Source organism: Malaclemys terrapin, chromosome 4, assembly GCF_027887155.1.
Source record: "Malaclemys terrapin pileata isolate rMalTer1 chromosome 4, rMalTer1.hap1, whole genome shotgun sequence".
In the NCBI taxonomy this organism is placed as follows: Eukaryota; Metazoa; Chordata; order Testudines; family Emydidae; genus Malaclemys; species Malaclemys terrapin.
Window position 1 is genome coordinate 80,276,962 of NC_071508.1, and position 18,517 is coordinate 80,295,478.

Here is an 18,517-nt window from a genome sequence, read left to right on the forward strand (position 1 = left end):
GCCCTGGTACCTAAGGAACTGCATGTGAAACCATCTCAGGTAAATCTGTAAGATTCCTGCTGATGTCCTTATGATTCCATGGCACCAAGCTCTGGCAGTTCCTGTCAGCAACACCATGACTGAGCCACCATTAGAATGGTTCCCTCTCACTGGGAGGAGTGGGGGGGTGGCTGAAGTGAAAGGTGAAAGCCCTTTGAGCAGTTGGAAGCAGGCCTGGGGATTTGCAATGTCTGTGCCTTTTCTCTGTTTCATTCATGGAGCAAGGTACTAATGAGCTAGCCTTCCGCAGCTAGAATAAACCCTTCAGAGAACAAGTGAAAGACATGCCCCTGTCCCAAGGGAGCTCCATGCTGATCCAGGCAGGAGCTCAGGGGAGGAGCATTTCTGGAGAAGATCTTAGTGGGATTTGAATGAGGAGAGAATTGGACAGACAATGAAAGATAGGACGTACCATACCAGATGAGACCAGTGGTCCTTGTAGTACAGTATCCTGTCTCTGATAGTGGCCAGTACCAGACACTTCAGAGGAAGGTGCAAGAAACCTTGAAATGGACAATCAAAGAGGCCCCTGTTCCTGGGGGAAGCTTCCTCTCTACCCCATCAGTTAGTGGCTGGTTCAGCTGAAGCAGGAGGATTTATAGTCCTTATATGTTTCTAACCTTAGCTAATGTAATTCTGGGTGTTCCCATTAGCTATTTAAATGCTGAATCCTTTTTGAATCTGATGAAGTTCCAAGCATACAGGGCACACAACAAGTGAAGAAGCAAATCCAAGACAGTGAAGGGGCTAGGATGAGCGTAGGGGAGCGGTAGAAATGTAAGTGGTGGGTGAAGGGTGATATTCTGTAAGGAGTTGTATGTGGGTGAGGAGCTGGAATCTGATGTGATAGGGGATAGGGAGCAGTTGGAATGTTTTTGCCCTAGCCTGATATCCAATTTCACAGTGGGCTGTCATACCTCACTGAGGAGGTGTGGGCTGCACAGACACTCAGCTCTGGATTTCTGTTTGTCTGGCAACGCAGAGAACGTATCAGATCTGAGGGCAAAGCTGCCTGAGGATCAGCCAATTTTTTTTGTGGGCCAGTGGAAGCAATAGCAGAAGGTATCTCAACCCCCTCCTTGACTAAGGATCATTGCTGCTGTTTAGATCCCAGTTGCTCCCTGTGGCGAGGAGCACTCTTTATTGGGCATACTCTGTATAAAGAGTGCACAGATCTTTTGCCCGTGGCATCCTAAGGTGACACTGCTGCAATGCACTGTGCATGGGCTGCACCTTCAGAGCATGTGGGACCTGGCATTGGTGCAGAATGCAGCTGCCTACTTATTAAGCTGTGCTTCAGAGAGGGTGCATTGCACAGGTGGTAGGGGATCTCTGTTGGTTAGAATTAGTTTCCAGGTGGAGTTGGAGGTGTTGCTCTTGACCTATAAGGGTTAGATTTTCAAAGGTATATAGGGGCATAGTGGGATTTTCAAAAGCACCTAAGGAAGTTAGATACCTAACCTGCTTAGGTGCTTTTGAAAATCCCACTAGGAGCCTATCTGCTCCTTTAGGCTCCTAAACACCTTTGAAAATCTGGCTCTAAGTGGTTTGGGACCTCTTTAGCAGTGAGCTACCTCTCTTCATGGGGTCCTGGGGCTGCTGAGATCTGCAGAGGTGCTTGAGCTTACAACCACCTGGCTAAAAGATGGGGCAGCTGTCAGGGGGGTTCTGGGAGTGTCCCTCAGCTCTGGAACTGACCTTCACTTCTCCCTTAGTCTGACAGAGTCAAAGTTGCTTGACTTTCAAGCTGAAGGGTTCATGTGTTTTCTCTGGTCTTTGTGGAGGGGATGGGTTTTATGGTGTTGCTGGTGACAGATAAAATGGTAAGGCAAGACTTAGGAATTTCCGCCTTTGTTTGTATGTTAGAACTAAACATTGTATCCGCCCCTATCACCAAAGGCTAGGTGCTCTATAAATGTTGTGTTAACCTTCTTCTTGCTGCAGGAATTTGTATTAGCTGCAATCTAGTGATGTGCCAGCGGTACGATAATGGGTTAAACTTCAGCAAGGAGTTGTAAGTTGCAACATGCAGTGCTGCATGTCCTGTTGACTTGCACAGATTCTCTCTCTCTCGAGTGCAGGTGAATGCAGGGAAAGAGGATGCAGATTGGAAATGTTTCATAAAAGGGATGCTGACTACAGTGAGGAGACAGGTGAAATAAAAATGGTTGCTCTGAAACCTGTCGATGTGCAACGTGTAAATCCCTCACCAGCCTTAAACGTTCTGGGGAATGCTGAGGAGACCTGGAAAAGATTCAAACTGCCATTTGAACTGTCTGTGAAAGCCACAGTGGCTAGTAAAATGGAGGATGAGTGCAAAATTGCATTGGTTGAGCAGTAGCGGAAACATGGGATGTTTACGATGTCTTCCATAGTAAAGGGAAGAAAGCTTTGAAGAAGTAATATACAGGGGTGAGGATCGTTGTGTCTTTAGAAAAAAATGTTCCATATGAAAAATGGATTTTCTGGGTAAGGAGTCACAAAGAAGGAGAAATGTTAAGAGTTCTTCCCAGACTTAAAATTAAGAAGCCAATTTTGTGAATTTAGATTATCAGGACTTCCTCATGACTGTTGGACCCCAAAACTCTTCAGTCTGTAAAGAGGTACATGAAAGGAACAGAGGGACATAGACCTGATACTTGGAAAGGCAGGAATTAAGACTTTGGCCACACAAAAACTTTTGGTACTTTGGAATCTGAGACACCTTAATGGGGCCTGTTTTACAGAGGATGGGTGTCTTCTGAAAATCAGGCCACTTTAAGGTGTTTCAAGTTGGGAATCCAAAAATGCAGGGCACTTTAGAGAATCTTGACACTGAAGCAGTTCTTGGCTATTGTTCATCTGCCATGCAGTGAAATGACTAGAAATGTAAATACAGGCCAGCAAAGCTCAGTGCCAGCAAGACTCAGTGCACCTGGTTGGTAGGTAGGTAGACAGGCAGGAAGGAAAGAAAGAAAAGCTTTCAAAAATAAAAGGGTAAGAGAAACCAAAGAAGGAAGGATGTAAGCAATGTGGCAGCTGCATTTAGCATAGAGAGGATATCCGGTATTGAGAAAATATTCAGGATATTAAAGGGGGTGCAGATAGTGACACCTGTGAGTAAGGCTGCCCAACACTTGCCATTATAAGACCCTATTTGCAGTCACTTATAACGTTGCCAAACTTTAACCATCTGGGCTGAAATTCATCATGTTGTCTATCAGTCTCAGGTTGAAATTTTCCAAACAATTTCTGCAAAGACAGTTCAGTGGTTTCTTGGAACAAGATTAGGGAAAAATACATTGTTTTGTCCATTTATAAAAAAATTCTTACAGCCATTTTGTTGAGGAGATCTAGTGCCTCTATACTTTGACCCAGAGATCTGAAATTTGTCAGGGAGACCTTGGCATCAGGAATGTGCCTTTTGCTGTTCCTGTGAAGATCCACCCAAATTTGGCCAAATTGTGAGCCTCTGGAAATCAGTTAGCACAAACTCAATAGAAACATACTAGAGTTTGGCAGCTAAATTCGCTGGAGATTCTGTGCATCGTGAGACTGCTCCAGCCCCTCAATGCTCATATGTGCCAACTGTCTTTGCATGTTCCAGCCCAGGACTACAGAGGCTGAGCAGCACTTTCCCTGCAGCCAGGGGCCATGGTGTCTCAGGACTTGCAGGCAGGGCCATGGTGTCTCAGGACTTGCAGGCAGGGCCATGGTGTCTCAGGACTTGAGAAGTGAGAGCGAAGAGACACTTTTCTGTGCTCTCAGTGCTTCCTGCGCTGGTACCAAGGCAGCATGGATGATGATGAGGGCAGAGCCTGATGTGCATGCAGCGGAATGAGATGCTGGGGTGCTGAGGGGGGCAGGAGTGTAAACTGGGACGTAGAGCAAAGAGAGGGTCCAAGGGACGAGGGGCCGGGATGGTGTGGAGGCACTGGGACACTGACTTGGGATCCTGTGCACTGAAGGAGGCAGGGGACCTGTGGAAATAAATAGTATATGATCATGTAATTAAAGTGTGTGTCATAAGGCATATGCACCAGGGGGCCAAATTGCACTGACAATTCCTAACTTCTGAGTGGTGTGCTTGACTTTGCAGCCATAACATTTTCTCAGTGTAGTTGTTTTGTATGTCATGTAATGTATACACATGTGTAAAATCTGTAATAACCACTTTGCAAAAACGTGCCGGTTAAAAGTGGAATTTGAGGTTTCCTCTAAGGCAGTGTTTCTCAACCTGCAGCCCAATCAGCACAGAGCTGCGGCCCATGTGACATCCTCAGGGCCATACAGATAGTATTGGATGCTGCCCACAATGGTAAATAGGTTGAGAATGAGCTATTCATAAATACAACTAGGGGTACATCTACACTACAGCGGGGAGTCGATTTAAGATACGCAAATTCAGCTACGTGAATAGCGTAGCTGAATTCGACGTATTGCAGCCGACTTACCCCGTTGTGAGGACGGCGGCAAAATCGACTTCTGCCGCTTTTTGTCGGCGGCGCTTACTACCACCTCCGCTGGTGGAGTTAGAGCGCCGATTCGGGGATCGATTGTCACGTCCCAACGGGACGCGATAAATCGATCCCCGAGAGGTCGATTTCTACCCGTCGATTCAGGCGGGTAGTATAGACCAGACCTAAGAAAGGAACCTTGCACCCAGAAGAATGGCTACTAAAAATATGCACAAATGGCCTACTTGGAATGTACAAAAGCACCCCAGGAGCATAAGTGAAAGCAATGATAGAAATGGCAATAGAGAGGTTTAAAGGAAGTGTACAGCTTGAAAAGTCAAAGGTGACATAAGGCTGTCAACTCCAGTTCCAGTCCTGGGGGAGTTAAGAGGCAAGACACTAAAACAAGAGTTTGTAGTAGTTCGTTGAAGAAAGCAACCAGGTGTTTATTTCTGCACATGAGATGCTTGGCTTGACCAAGGGTGTTAGGGTGACCAGACAGCAAATGTGAAAAATCGGGACAGGGGGTGGGGGGTAATAGGAGCCTATATTTAAAAAAAAAAAAAAAATCAGGACTGTCCCTGTAAAATCGGGACATCTAGTCACCCTAAAAGGTGTATGCCATAGGGAATTAGAATAACAGGTATTAAACTTGAACCGGATGTGAAAAAGCACTAACTGCATCACATGAAGATGTGATCCCAGAAGAGGTATCTCCTGGTGACACAGATAGTTACAGGCGGCCAGGAGTCTGTTATACATGCCAGCAGATAAGTTCTTACAGAAACCAGAGAAAAAGTTGCAAAACATGACAGACAGCATCATTCATAGAACAGGAGAATCAACTGACAGGGTTCACTCCTTAGTAACTGTTGAGTGAAAAGGGAGACTTGGTGTTGACCCAAGGAGCTGAACAAGAACATCATAAGAGGAGGTTACATTTGCTGAGATGGCAGGAACCAAATTCTTTAGCAAATTGGATGCATCAGCAGGATTTTGGCAGATACTTTGGACATAAAACTTTCAGATTTACACTTTCAATGTACCATTTGCCTGCCTCGTGAGTTTGCCTTTCAGAATATATTTGGCACCAGGAAGTATTTCTCTGCATAGTGTCCAAGATGCAGGAATGTCTCTCAGGAGCGAAAATGTACATTTATGCTATCATAATTGGGGGAGTTCCACTACTGAACTTCAGGGACAACTGCAGAGGTGACTGGAAACCACAAGAAGAAACAACCAATGGGGCCTAACTGTCCATTTTGAGTTACTGAAATCACCTACTGAATAGAGAAGTGGACCACAAAAAGTGACAGATTCTCAAGATTCAAGCACTAGTGAATATGCAGAGACCCAAAGATAAAGGCATTCTGAGACTGCAAGGCATCTAGACTTAGATCTGTAAGCTTGTATCCACCTATGCAGCTCAAACAACTCACCTAAGAAAATGCCGTTACACAGATATAGAATGGATCTGGATGTTGGAATATGACAGAGTTAAAGGATTTGTAATATGTACTGACTTCAGTACTAGTGCTGTAATGCTTCAACACAGAAGAGTTCAAACACTCAACAGATGTTTCAAAAGGAGCCGTGGGACTGACGGCTGCCTGTCACATATGCTGCAAGAGCTATGACAGTGTCAGAGAACTTTCAAATCAAAAGATGCTAGGCCTTGTGTATGCCTTTACAAAGTCTCATGTCTTTCTATGGCTGTATCTTTCAAACCTGAAATGGACCATAAAGTAATGACTGTGATACAGAAAAGGAGGTGGAGAAGCACGGTCAAGAATATAGCAGTTACTGGCATTGTCAAATAGTGGCATATGCACTATCATGAGGGGGGAGGGATAGCTCAGTGGTTTGAACATTGGCCTGCTAAACCCAGGGTTGTGAGTTTAATCCTTGAGGGGGCCACTTAGGGATCTGGGGCAAAATCAGTACTTGGTCCTGCTAGTGAAGGCAGGGGGCTGGACTCGATGATCTTTTAAGGTCCCTTCCAGTTCTAGGAGCTAGGATATCTCCATTAAAAAAAAAAAGACCACATGCTCCACTTGCTGACCCATGAGGTGACCTGGAACAAGCCATGATAGTCCATCTGAACCTGATGATAAAAGCCTCAGGCTGTATCACTAAGAATATGGGATGAACTAGAAAAAGGAAAACCGACTAAGGATGAAATGCTATGAGGAGTAATAGAAGCTATAGGTAATGGAAGGCGAAATCCACACCTCTCTCTTGCCCTCCCATTCCCAACATACAGGTGAGCCTGCAGAGAAAGGTACCATTCCACAAGTCATTCCCTCCAGTGGTGGGAGAAAACAGTTGGAAAAAATAGAGGAAATACTCCTCGGAATGACTAAGCCAAGAAAAGCGGGAGAAGTCTTATTCTGTCTAGAGAGAACAGTGACGTTGACAAAATGGTGAGTGTGTGTGAAACCTGCTGGAAGTACAGAGATGTACAACAGAGAGAACAGAGGACACAGTCTGAATTAGTTTCGTTTGTTTTGGAAAAAAACATGATGACCTTATCATAGGCTATTTTAGCAACTTTCCCAAAGCTGGACACTTAAACGTATCACAACTTCAATACAATTTGGCTCAGTCCCATTAAATCAATGTTTGCGTATCAGGGAATTCCATAAAATGCCATGGTCTGTAGTAATGGACAGGGGACCTCAAGAATAGGGAATTTGTGTTGAAATTCAGAAGTTTCTGCAAAGATAGGGATGGATTAGCAGAATGTACAGTGAAGGACTCGCTCAGAAAAGCAATTGATGCAAGAACAGAGCCATCTTTAGCTCTGTTCAGCTACAGAGCAACACCTCTGCAATGTGAAAAACCACCAGCCAAACTTTTGTATAATAGACATGGCCTATTACCAGACACGAGGCATAACCAAAGGATGGCAAATAACTGATTTTCAGAAAATAGGTCAGACAAGTTAAAACCAATAGAAAATTATTAAAGAGGAGGAAGACCCTTATCATAGTTCTTTTGTTTTTAAATACTCAAAGACTGTGTTTGAATTTTAGAAGATAGTTAGTGGCCAGTAAAGGCTGCAGTGATTAAAGGAATGTCATCTCATTCATATTTCATGATCAACAGAAAGTGAAAGCATTTTGCTCAGATGTCCTCTAAGGTACCTGAGAATGTGGCTGAGAGAGCAAACAAGCAGCCGACAGAGTGAAAGCAGATACACTGTCTTTACAATAACCAGCATGGATCGATCCTGTTCTGGACTATATGAAAAAGTCTGAACAAGCCATTGAAGAAATGGAAAGACATTTTGCTTTATGGTACCTCTGGAAGACTCTTGAAATTGTCAAAAAGATTGTCTGAGACCTGTTGATAGCATAATGATATGTAAAAAGTTGATAATCCCTCTAGTTATTAGAATTTGTTCAAGCAGGAAATTTAGGACAAAATTGTAAAGGGTAGGCCTGCTATAAAGCGTTAAGCTTCAGCAAGGAGTATTATAATTGCCATCCCTCCTGCAAAATGCTATCCAGAGCCACACGGCCTATTGACTCATGCACAGAGATGGAGAACCAGTTGCAGAGGCTGAGGCAGGAAATATAGCCAGGCTAGAGTACAGTAACAACAATCCTGTTTACTGCATATGGGTTTTGACTTGTTTGTTAAATAAATAGGTTGCCCTAAACCTGTCTCAGTCATCGCTGAATACTAGGTCCCCCTGCCTAGGAGATGGGCATCTCTGGGTCTAAGTGGTGTCCCAGCCTTTGAAAAATTCGCGGCAAACTAACTGCTTCAACTAGGGTTGCCAGTCCTCCCGGTTTTGCCAGAGTCTCCTGGAATTAGGCTCTAGCTCCCAGAGGCTACTGAAGCCAATCTGAGAGAATTTACGCGCTAAAAGTCTGGCGGTGCAGCAGGGCTAAGGCAGGCTCCCTACCTGCCCTGGCTCTGCACCGCTCCAGGAAGTGGCTGGCATATCCCTGTGGCCCTTTGGGGGAGGTGGGGGGGGGCAGTGGGTCTCTGCGCGCTGCCCGCACTCCGAGTGCCGATTCCGCAGCTCCCATTGGCTGGGATTTTAAGATTTTCAGAAGTGCTGAGCAGCTACAGCTCCCCTTGACTTCAGCTTGACTTCAGCTGCAGTTGAAAATGTTGCCCTTTTGTTTCTATCATAATGCCTTTGAGAAGCAAAGCTCTACTCCCCCTGTCTCCCACCATTCTTCTCCTTATGATAATTATCAGGGGGTAGCCGTGTTAGTCTGTATCTACAAAAACAACAAAGAGTCTGGTGGCACCTTAAAGACTAACAGATTTATTTGGGCATAAGCTTTCGTGAGTATAAACCTCACTTCTTCGGATGCATAGGATGCTATGCATCCGAAGAAGTGAGGTTTATACTCACGAAAGCTTATGCCCAAATAAATCCCTTATGATAATGTAGTTCTTGGAAATGCCCTGCAGGTGGCAGCAAAGGCCAGGAGCAACAGGTCGAAGGGGGCCCTGGAGTATCTCAGCAGGCCCAGGATGGGGCTGGTTAGTACTGCCAGTATCATTCATAGGGCCACTGTGCCAGTACAGCTGATGCTGGGGTGGTGAGTAGAGCATGCAGTTGCCTTTCTCAGGCTGCTGGGAATTACACAGGGGGAGGGATCGGGGTAAAGCCTGGCTTAACATATTAGAAGGAATTACAGCTCTGCCATTTTGGAGCTGCTCAGCATTTCCTGCATAAATCCCATTTTATATAAAAATAAGCTGGAAACATTTGGTGCAGCTGCAGGCTTTGTCCCTGTTTTTTTCCATTATACCCCAGCCCCTTCCAACTTCACGGCCACTGGTCACAGCTACCATCCTTATGGCCTTGAAGAAGCAGGCAGCAGCCCAGGGACTAGGGGATGTGGATACCTATTCACAAGGTTGCAGGGCAGGGGCATTTACAGTTTTACAGACCAGCTAGCTGTGGGGCCTGTCTTTGTGCAGCACCCTGCTAATTTACACTAAATCTCCACTTCACTTGCAAGAACCCCTCTCTCTGAGACTGCAAGCAGCAGCATCACCTGTCTGTCTCCCCTGCTGCCTTAGGCCCCAAGCCAGTAGTGATCACCATGACTGCGCAGAGTCCCACAGACTTCAGCAGGGCACCACACAGGTGCATCTGCCTGTGTGGATCCAGTTGCAGGATTGGGGCCTTACGACTGATGGATGCTGGCTCTCTCATATGTGCTTGCTCACACACCCATATGCTCTTGTTTGGACTCAGTGGTCTCACGATTCATGCTGCTCCTCACTGGTTTGGAGGCGAATCCCTCTGTACATGGAAGTGAGGTAGTGGAAAGGCCAAGTCTAGAGTACAGTTCAAGGATCAGTGATGCTCTCCTGTTTGCAGTGTTATGGGGAGGAACCTTGAATGGCTGTGGGAACAGAATCCTCCCAGTGGCTCCTGGTATAGTTTGTGCCAATGCTGTACTGGGCCTTGTATATTAGGACTGAAACTTTGCATGTAGGCTGGTTTTCAATGGGAGGCCAGAGTGATGTGCTCTCTGCAGGTGCTCACATACTTCCTGCCAGGACCTGATTACAGGAAGCTGAGTTTCTCTGGTAACAGCTACCAACAGCACTGACGTTGGGGCCAAAGGCTCATCCTTAGGGGTGTGTGATGGCAGCAGCTACTGCTGGCAGAATTTTATGGGTGGCTGTATTTGGATGCTGGCAGAGACATGAAAGGCAAGAGGGATTGACATATGAAGCAAGATGGAGTTGATGTTCATGGGGAGACGGAAGCACGTCAAAAATCCACTGCCACCATCATGCCTCCCTGCATCCCAGGCGGCTGCTCTGAGAATGTCAGGTCTGCCTACAGCCTTGGAGTCCTGCTGGATTCACGGCTGGCATTCTTTGTGTAAAATGCTCTCTCCTACTTCTGCCTGTTCGGGAGATTTCAGCCCATCCTGCTGGCCACAGGAACCCACCAATGTATGACTTCAAGGCTTGATTATTGCAACACACACTACAGGAATTAAACCATTTATTTTAAGCAGCTCCACTTGGTTCAAAATGCACCCACCTGCTTACCCAGCAGCATAGGCCGCTGAGAACTCATCATTTCAGTGCCCTAACCCTACACTGATGCCCCATTGGATGCTCAGTTCAGTTCAAGGTTTCAATCCAGTTCAGACTAGCCATCATTCCCTGAGATCATGCTGGTACGTGGCAGGTACGGTCCTCTGGAGAGTGGAATTGTCAATCCCAAGGGTGAGACCTGCAGTCAAAGTTCTTTCTGTAGCTGTGGGACTCGCTCCTGGAAGGGATCAGAAGAACTAGGAGTCTTGGTGCCTTCTGAGCAGAATGAACTTGGCATCTGCACAAATAAAGGATGATTAAAAAGAGAATCCAACCAACTGGGACATAGAAACCAAGACAGACTGTATTTATAATTCTGGGGTGTTCTAAGGCACTCTGATGCCCTGATGATTGGCACCAATATTGATACCAAGACAGAAAACAAGAACAAGCTCAATCTGTCCAATTTGACTATATAACAATCAGGAGAGCAGGGAGCTGATAGTTTACAAGTGCTTTGAAGGGTGTAAGCATCCAGGAAGGAGAGTGTCACAGGGTGACTGGTCCCAGTAAATGAAGTATGTCAAGTGCCCCTGTGCCAGCACAGGTGCTCCCGCTGGCCAATTAAGAGGGTGGGGGCAGCCCCGGGGGGCTATAATGGACTGGGGGATACCCAGTGATGAAGGGAGATCTAGCAAAAGAGAGACCTGGCAGGGGGTGGAGTCCCAGTAAGTCAGAGAAGACTGGTTCAGTCAAGAAGGGCAGGGGAGAGCTACCAGCAGACTGGGGGAGGCCTGGAAAGAAGCAGGTGTTTCCTGGGAGAAGGCTGAAGTCAGGAGAGCAGCAAGCAAGAAGGGTTTGCTGGCTGGCATACCCAAGCCAGAGCCAGAAGGCTGACGGGAGGGGAGCAGCAGAGGAACTTACCTGTTGGCATCTCCTGGGCCAGAGAGCTGGACCCAGAGGAACCATGAGAAGGCCGGGGGAGTGAGGGCTGCTCCCAGCTGAGAGTCTATGGGGGTTCATGCTGGGAAGCGGGGGGTGAGAGGGGGAAGTTGCACTCCAGTTGAAAGGGCTGGAGTGTACAACGGCAGGAGAGGACTGCCCTGGAGAGCCGGGGTGTGGTGAGGGATGCTGAGGCTGTGCTGGAAACCCATGGTGTGGGGAGGGATGTGAGGGCTGCATGTGGGATAGATCTGCACTGTGGCTGTGGGACTTCTGTTATGGTTTCTGTACATGGGACTTCCATAATAAATGAACCTCACAGGGGCAATGTTTATACTTGGGAAGACTGGGCAGTATTTCAGAAGGAGGGAAACTGAGGCAGATGCACTTATTGTGCTGTGGCCTACAGCATGAGGGTGCTCAGGGCAGGGCTGCCCTTCTGACAGAGAGGAACTATTTCTATATCAATGTATGCACAATAGATGTAGGTATCTACCCTGGGCCAAGCTACCCGTGTTTAATGTTTTTTAATGTTTAAAATCCAATTCTTATCGTGTACAACCACGTCAGTTTCACCAAAGCGACAATGGAAAAATTCTACCACCTACAGTCCGAAAGCTGAAAACAAGCTTTGCTGCCTCCCGTGCAGATTTGGGCTCTTTAACAGGATAAGTAAAGGTATAGCTGGCAGAATGGGGTGAAATGGAGAAGGGAAACTCTCCGGAGATACTCCCTGGCAGTGAAATGCATGAGTCTGTGGAACAGTCTCCCAGGGGAAGGGTTGGCAGTGTGATCACTTGGGACTTTTAAAGCTAGACTGGGACAGAGTCTTGGAGAATTGATTGTAGGAACCAGTCCTGCCTTGGCCCTGGGAGGAGGAGCTGCTGGATTAACAGGATCTTTCTGCTGCCTGTGATTCTCTGTGGAGTGACTGAGGGACTGATTTTCAAACTGTGTGTTTCTGGTGTAACCTGTGTTTCCCATGGTATCAGCCAGTGCAATCTTAGTGCCCCTGTGTCCCTCCCTCCCTATCGATGGCACTTACAATGCCGCCGCTTGTTATGAACCAGGGAATAGCCATGTTGCTGCAATTGTAGCTGCAGTGTCTGGGCAGGGAGCTGAAGCGGTTGGGTTAATAAAGAAGCCGTGTTGGTGCCCCTGTGCCTGCGGTGGGGGAATATGGAAACCTTTGCTTCTAGCTGCTCTTGGAGACTTGCATATTTTTTCCTGTCCCCTTAAAAATAAAAGGCAGCTCAGCACAGACTTGCTGCTGCTGCATCCCAGCTCTGGCTCCCTCCCTCCTTCTTCCCTCAGGGGCTGATGTGATGTGATGTGACTGCCCGACCTTCCCTCCCAGTCTCATGATTCTGTCTCTTAATCCTCCCAGAGCCATGTGAGCCTGCAGACCAATAGCGGCCTGGGGGTGGGCGGCGGGGAGGCGAGCCGGCTCCAGGCAGAGATGCTTCAGCTGGACCTGATCGATGCTGCCGGGGAGACCTCTGCCGAAGAGGAAACCGCCCAAGAGCCACTCAAGAAGGAGCCCCCGCCGGTAACCATGGACACCTACAGACCCAAGCGGCCCACAACTCTCAACCTCTTCCCACAGGTGCCTCGGACCCAGGTAAGTCTGGACTGGAGCATGTCCGGGGGACGAGGGACCCAGAACTAGGGTGATGATGGGTGCATTTAAAAGCCCCCTCTCTCTTTGCCTGTCCCCCGGGTTCCTAGGGCATGCAGGGAGGATTCCCAACCTCCTGATGGTCCCAGATGCCAGTCATCTCCTTGAGGCCTCAGGCAAGCTCAGCAGTGGCAATAGCAATTGGGGAGGTGAGAGCTGCTGGGTGGTATTGGGCCAAGCTGCAGTCTATGTAACTCAGCCCCTGGTGTGGGGTGAGGAGGGGGTTAATCCCTTTTCCAGAGGCTTTTGTTTGGGATGACACAGCTCGGCTGGTGAATGGAAGCGGCTGAAACTATGAGAGTGACGAGGAGGCAGAAAGTGTGTGTGTGGGGGGAAGGGGTTTGAAATCTTCTCCCTTGTTTTTGGGTTGGAGGCGTTGAATGGCTGGGGAGTCACACATCCGTCTCCTCTGAGATCACTCGTTAACACCCAGATAATTAGGTGAGGCTTGGAGGGATACGGTGTCCCCTGCTGAGATTCCCAGCCAGCATTCCAAGACAGCAGCACCAGGATGCTGGCCTGGCAGAGATGCTCAGCCAGGGCCTTCTGCCCTGGGTATTGTGGGGTTGTCCAGGGTCATTTTGTCCTACTGACCCCTAGAAATCATTGTCTGGAGGGCGGGAGGCAGTGATGGGTCTGGGTGAGTCACCACAGGATGGTGACAGAGGCCTGGTGGGGCACTGGTCAGGTAGGGAGTGGAGGGGCAGGAGCAAAGCGTCAGCCTCCAGGGGGATGAGGAGTCTGAGAGGAGGTAGATGGGGGCGTAGCCATGGCAAGTCAGTCTGGTGATGGAGAAGGGATTGTGGGGTTTGGGGGCTAGAAGAGTCTGAGGAGGCTGGATTTGAGGTGGAGCAGCTTTGGGAGGCCACAGGGGAGAGCTTCAGTAAATGAGGCATGAAGTGACAAATTTATGAATGAGCCACCAGAGTGTGCTGGGCCAGAGGGGTGGGAGGGGAAGTCATCCAGGAGGACACGCGGGACAAAGCAGTGTGATGGGTACTGGAAATCTTCCGGTTACAGCAAGGGGATGGACAGTTCAGCTGGAGGCTGTAGCCAGGCTATCTCTCTGCCTGCTCTCAGAGGGAAAGGCAGGGATCAGCCTGGTCAGGATGTGGATGGGAGAGCTCCTAAGTCTGAACACACAGGGGCTGGTGCAGGTAGTGTGGGTGACTCAGTAGGGGATGCTTGCTGACCCCTATGTCCCAGCACAGTCAGTGCTAGAGGGTATGGTGATGGTGCTCTCTTTTGAGTGTGATAGGAGCCCAAGTTCCTGACTAGTGGTGCTTCAGGAGATTCCATTCTGTCTCCCTAAATTCCCCCTGGAGTTTCAGCTAGACAGAAGATGCTTCTTCTCTTCCTCTCCTAAGCAACTACCTGCGAGAGGGCTGCATTTCAGTGTTGTGTGCAGTGCTTGTGTGCACTGGCAGGAATCCCTTCGCTTGTCTGTCTCCTGCAGAGTTTGCAAAGCAGTGCACGGTGCGATACATACGGAAGGCTATTTTTATCATTCTCTGTTATTGAGAGGTGGCTTCTCTTGCCAAGTAAGAGGATTTTCACCCTGGTGACGTTCAGCTGAGGAGAATGAAATGAGAGGCAGGTGTTTCTGTGTATGACAGATGGGGAGGAGTTGGTGGATATGGCGTTGGATTGCATCCACATAAAACTGGCAGCTGATCTTAAATTTCCAGTTGAGGCACTGAGGAGAGGGGAACATGGGAGAGGAGAAGGGGGCCAAGGATAGAGCCCCCCAGCCATAGGGTGGGACAGTTAGGAGCTATCAGTGATGGCAGAGGAGAAGCAGGCTGACTTGAGATGACATGGGACTCAGGAAGGTGGGAGACCTTTGCGGGGAAGGTGATGCCAGTGTGGGCAGAAGTGCTGGAAGTTGGGGTGGGGGGCTATGCAGGAGGGAAGGAGGCTTGGAGGAAGTAGGAAAAGGAAGTTTGGCAGCCACAGAATTACAGCAGTTGCCTGCCATTCTGGAGTGAGAGCAAGTAGCAAATCCTTGGCAGAGAGGAAGGGGAGTCAAAGTAGAGATGGAGCAAGCAGAGGGCACCAGACAGGGCGCGAGGAGATGAAATCTGGTCTTAGCAGCTCAGAGGAGAGGGCTAGGTCTCTGGAGGGGAATGCCCTGCTGAATCAGGAAGTTTGATCCAGGAAGCAAGTCCCTGGTGAAATTCCAGGGCAATGGCTTTGGGGAGAGACACAGTGGGGATGTCCGAGGAGGGTGTCTGTCTGATTTCTGTGTGTTGGGGAGAATGGACAGGTGGGGGGGGGGGTTTGGAGCCAGAGGGATGGGAGTGTATGGGGAAAGATGGGCTGGGTGCAGAGGCTGAGTGGGTTGGTGGGAATGTGCAGTGGGAGAAGATGGTGCATGGGGGTGGAAAGGAGAGTGGGAGGAGGATGGATAGGACTGGGGGTTAGGATGGGTGTGTGCAGTGTGACAGGGGTTGGCTGGGGTGGGGAGTGTCCATGTGGCTGAAAGGCCCTATCGAGCTGGCTGACCTCACTGGCTGTTGAATCCTTTATGATGCTGTTTCTCTTCATTGTGCTGCAAATGAGGGCTGAGTCATCTCCCCCAGAATATGGGTTGAAACTTGCCCTGGTTATGTTCATGTTCCCCCTCTTCATTGGTATATATAGGCAGCTGTGCCTGGCTGCCCTCATAGAGGCTGTGGAGACTACTGTGAGGGGACCTTTGTCCAGGAAGGGCCTTCACACCTGGCTGGGGATTGGGGTCTGCCTCCTGGGCTTTTCACTGAGGGAAGACTGTAACTGGAGCCATCTGGGGCTTGATCTCTGGGGGCTGGAAACCTCTTCTCATTTTGGTCTTGTCCAGGAGCAATGCTGGTCTCAGACCTGGCTGGCCAGCATGCCCCCCCCCCCACTCCCCTTGGAGTAGAACTAGGGGAGAGGGGAGTCTCCAGGCCAGTCAGGTTTTCAGGCAGGCTCCTTTCCAAGCAGCTCTTGCTGTCTTTTAAACCAGCTGCTCGTGGTCCTGTGCACGTGGAACTGCCAGATGGACAGACAAGTGCAGAGCCCGAAGTGCCTGGCAGTGACAGCTGGGGCTTCTGTAATCCTTTCAGGCCCTAAGTCCACAGAACAGGCTTGAGAGAGTAGGAATCTGAGCGTCACATCCTGGCAACACCCATTTTTTCATGTTCTCTGTGTGTATATATCTTCCTACTGTATTTTCCACTGCATGCATCCGATGAAATGGGTTTTAGCCCACGAAAGCTAATGCCCAAATAAATTTTAGTCTCTAAGGTGCCATAAGTACTTCTGTTCTTTTTACTGATACAGACTAACACGGCTACCGCTCTGAAACATCCTCGTTAGTGTTGCTGGCGCAGGGCAGCCTGGATAGGCACTGACATGGTGGGGCACTGCTGTGCAGAAGCTGGCATTGCTGGCTTCTTGTTATGGCAAAAGGAAAATAAATGTAGAGAGAGCACCCTAGTGAAGAGGGGGTGAAATGTTGGTGCCAGAGGGGAGGGCTGGGTGATGGAAGAGAGAAACAGCTGAATGGCAGGGGAGTGTCTGCCTCTAACACCAGGATAATACTTCCTCCCAGCTTCTGCTGTTACGTAGAGTAGAGCAAGTGGAAGTGTCCTCCTGACAGAGTGCAGCGAGAGTCACCGTGGGAAGGAGAGATTTCTTCTTCACTTTCACTTCCTCCTCCTTGGATTTGCCATTATAACCTCTTTGTAAGGGGGCAGCAGCCAGCGTTTGCCCTGAAAATACTATAGTATCAGATTAGTGACTCTAGTCAATGCTTCAAGTCTTCCCCTGGAGTTGGATGAGGCTGGGGGCTGCATGTATCACTCAGAGACTCAGGAGGCTGATTGGGTCAGAAATGCAAACACAAGTTGAGTAGTTCTAGTCTGGAAAGGGACTAGGGGTCATTCTACATTGCAGTCACAGCGTGTGATTGCAGCTCATGTAGACATACCCACGCTAGCCTTTATCTTATTAACTCGGATACTGGAGCAGTGAAGCCATGGTAGTGCAGGCTTCAGCATGGGCTAGCTACCCGAATAATTGTCCAGGTGGCTTGTGCAGCCTATGCTGAAGCCCGTGGTGCCACAGCTTCACTGGTCTAGGACCTAAGCTAGCTAGAGTATGTCTACAGAACCTGCAGTCACACCCTGCGATTGCAGTATAGATGTACCCTCTGCACCAATGGCCCTTTCTTTCCCCACAGCCCTGCTCCCCTGCGCGTGTATGTGTATTAGAGTCAGAATTGCTCACTTCAGTGACCAAAACACATTCTTACTGCTCTGTCCTCTTGTTAGCCCTGCAGAACCTACCTAGCTCTGAGAGGGTGTCATAGGCTAGATGGGTGTGGTCAGCAGCACCCCTCCTGTAGCCTGGTACCCTCCCCTCCCCGTGCTTTACCCTGCACACTCACCTCCTGTCTTCTCTCCTTTTTTCAAGCAGACCTGATCTCTTGATGTGGGAAGGCTCTGACTGTGACTCATGTTGCAAACAGGGTAGGAGCTGAAACTGGGCCCCCTGGTGCAGTGTCTCTACCTCTGGGCCTGCAGTGGATCCTGCTGCTGCTTCAGCTGATGGTGAAGCTGGGCAAATTCAGCTTCTGGCAGCCTCTGCTTTTCCCTACACCCCCTACGATCTCCCCACAAGAGGGTCTCTCAGAGATGCTTGTGGTCCCTGTTGACTTGCCTATGGCTCTCCTTTGCAGTGCTGCCCCTCCCTGGGACTCCACCCACTCCCTAGCTGATCTCTGAGGTGCTGTAAGCATGTCTAAAAAGAGTTTGTCTATCTTAGATCCCCATTACCATAGAATCTGAGCACCCCACACTCCTTAGTGTGGCGGGAAAGCACTCTTCTCCCCACTGTGCAGGTGCTAGAGAGATATGACTTATCCAGTGCTACACAGGAAGCCTGTGGAGGAGTCAGGCATTCAACCCAGGTCTCCCAAGTCCTAGGCTAGTGCTCTAACCACTAGACCATCCTTTGGGTCTGTTGGACACTTGGATGAGGAAATAGGAGGAAGGGGGACTGACTGGCTTCTCTGAAGGCATGTCAGGTGGTGATAGCAGCAAGATGAGCAGAGTAGGGGCCGGGGGTTGGGAACTACATTTACTCCCTTTCCTTATAGCATCTGGCAATAGCTTCCTTTGCGTCCCATTTGGGGCTGATGGCTCTCAACTGATGCCCAGTTCTGCTGCTTCCAGACCCTTCCCCTCACAGCCAAGCTCCCTCTTCCATTTGGGTAGGAAAAGGGGGTTGTGTTTCCTGTTTAAAACCTATCAGTGTTCCCTCCCCCGCACCCAGTGTAGAGACTACAGCCAGGATCTGCTCAGAGCCCTCCTTTAGCATCCCCACCATTAGGAAAGGGAGGGGGCAAAGCCTCATATATTCTTCCAAA

General features: G+C 48.9%; 1 protein-coding gene across 6 annotated transcripts in view; it reads left to right on the top strand.

Annotated features, from left to right (window-relative positions):
- MAPK8IP1 (mitogen-activated protein kinase 8 interacting protein 1) overlaps positions 1-18,517 on the top strand; it is a 47,726-nt gene that overhangs the window by 13,718 nt on the left and 15,491 nt on the right. For all 6 annotated transcript variants that reach the window (XM_054028680.1, XM_054028676.1, XM_054028678.1 and 3 more), the window contains one exon: positions 12,835-13,068. In XM_054028680.1, the coding sequence (XP_053884655.1) occupies positions 12,835-13,068 (234 nt within the window). The remainder of the gene's footprint in view (positions 1-12,834; positions 13,069-18,517) is intronic.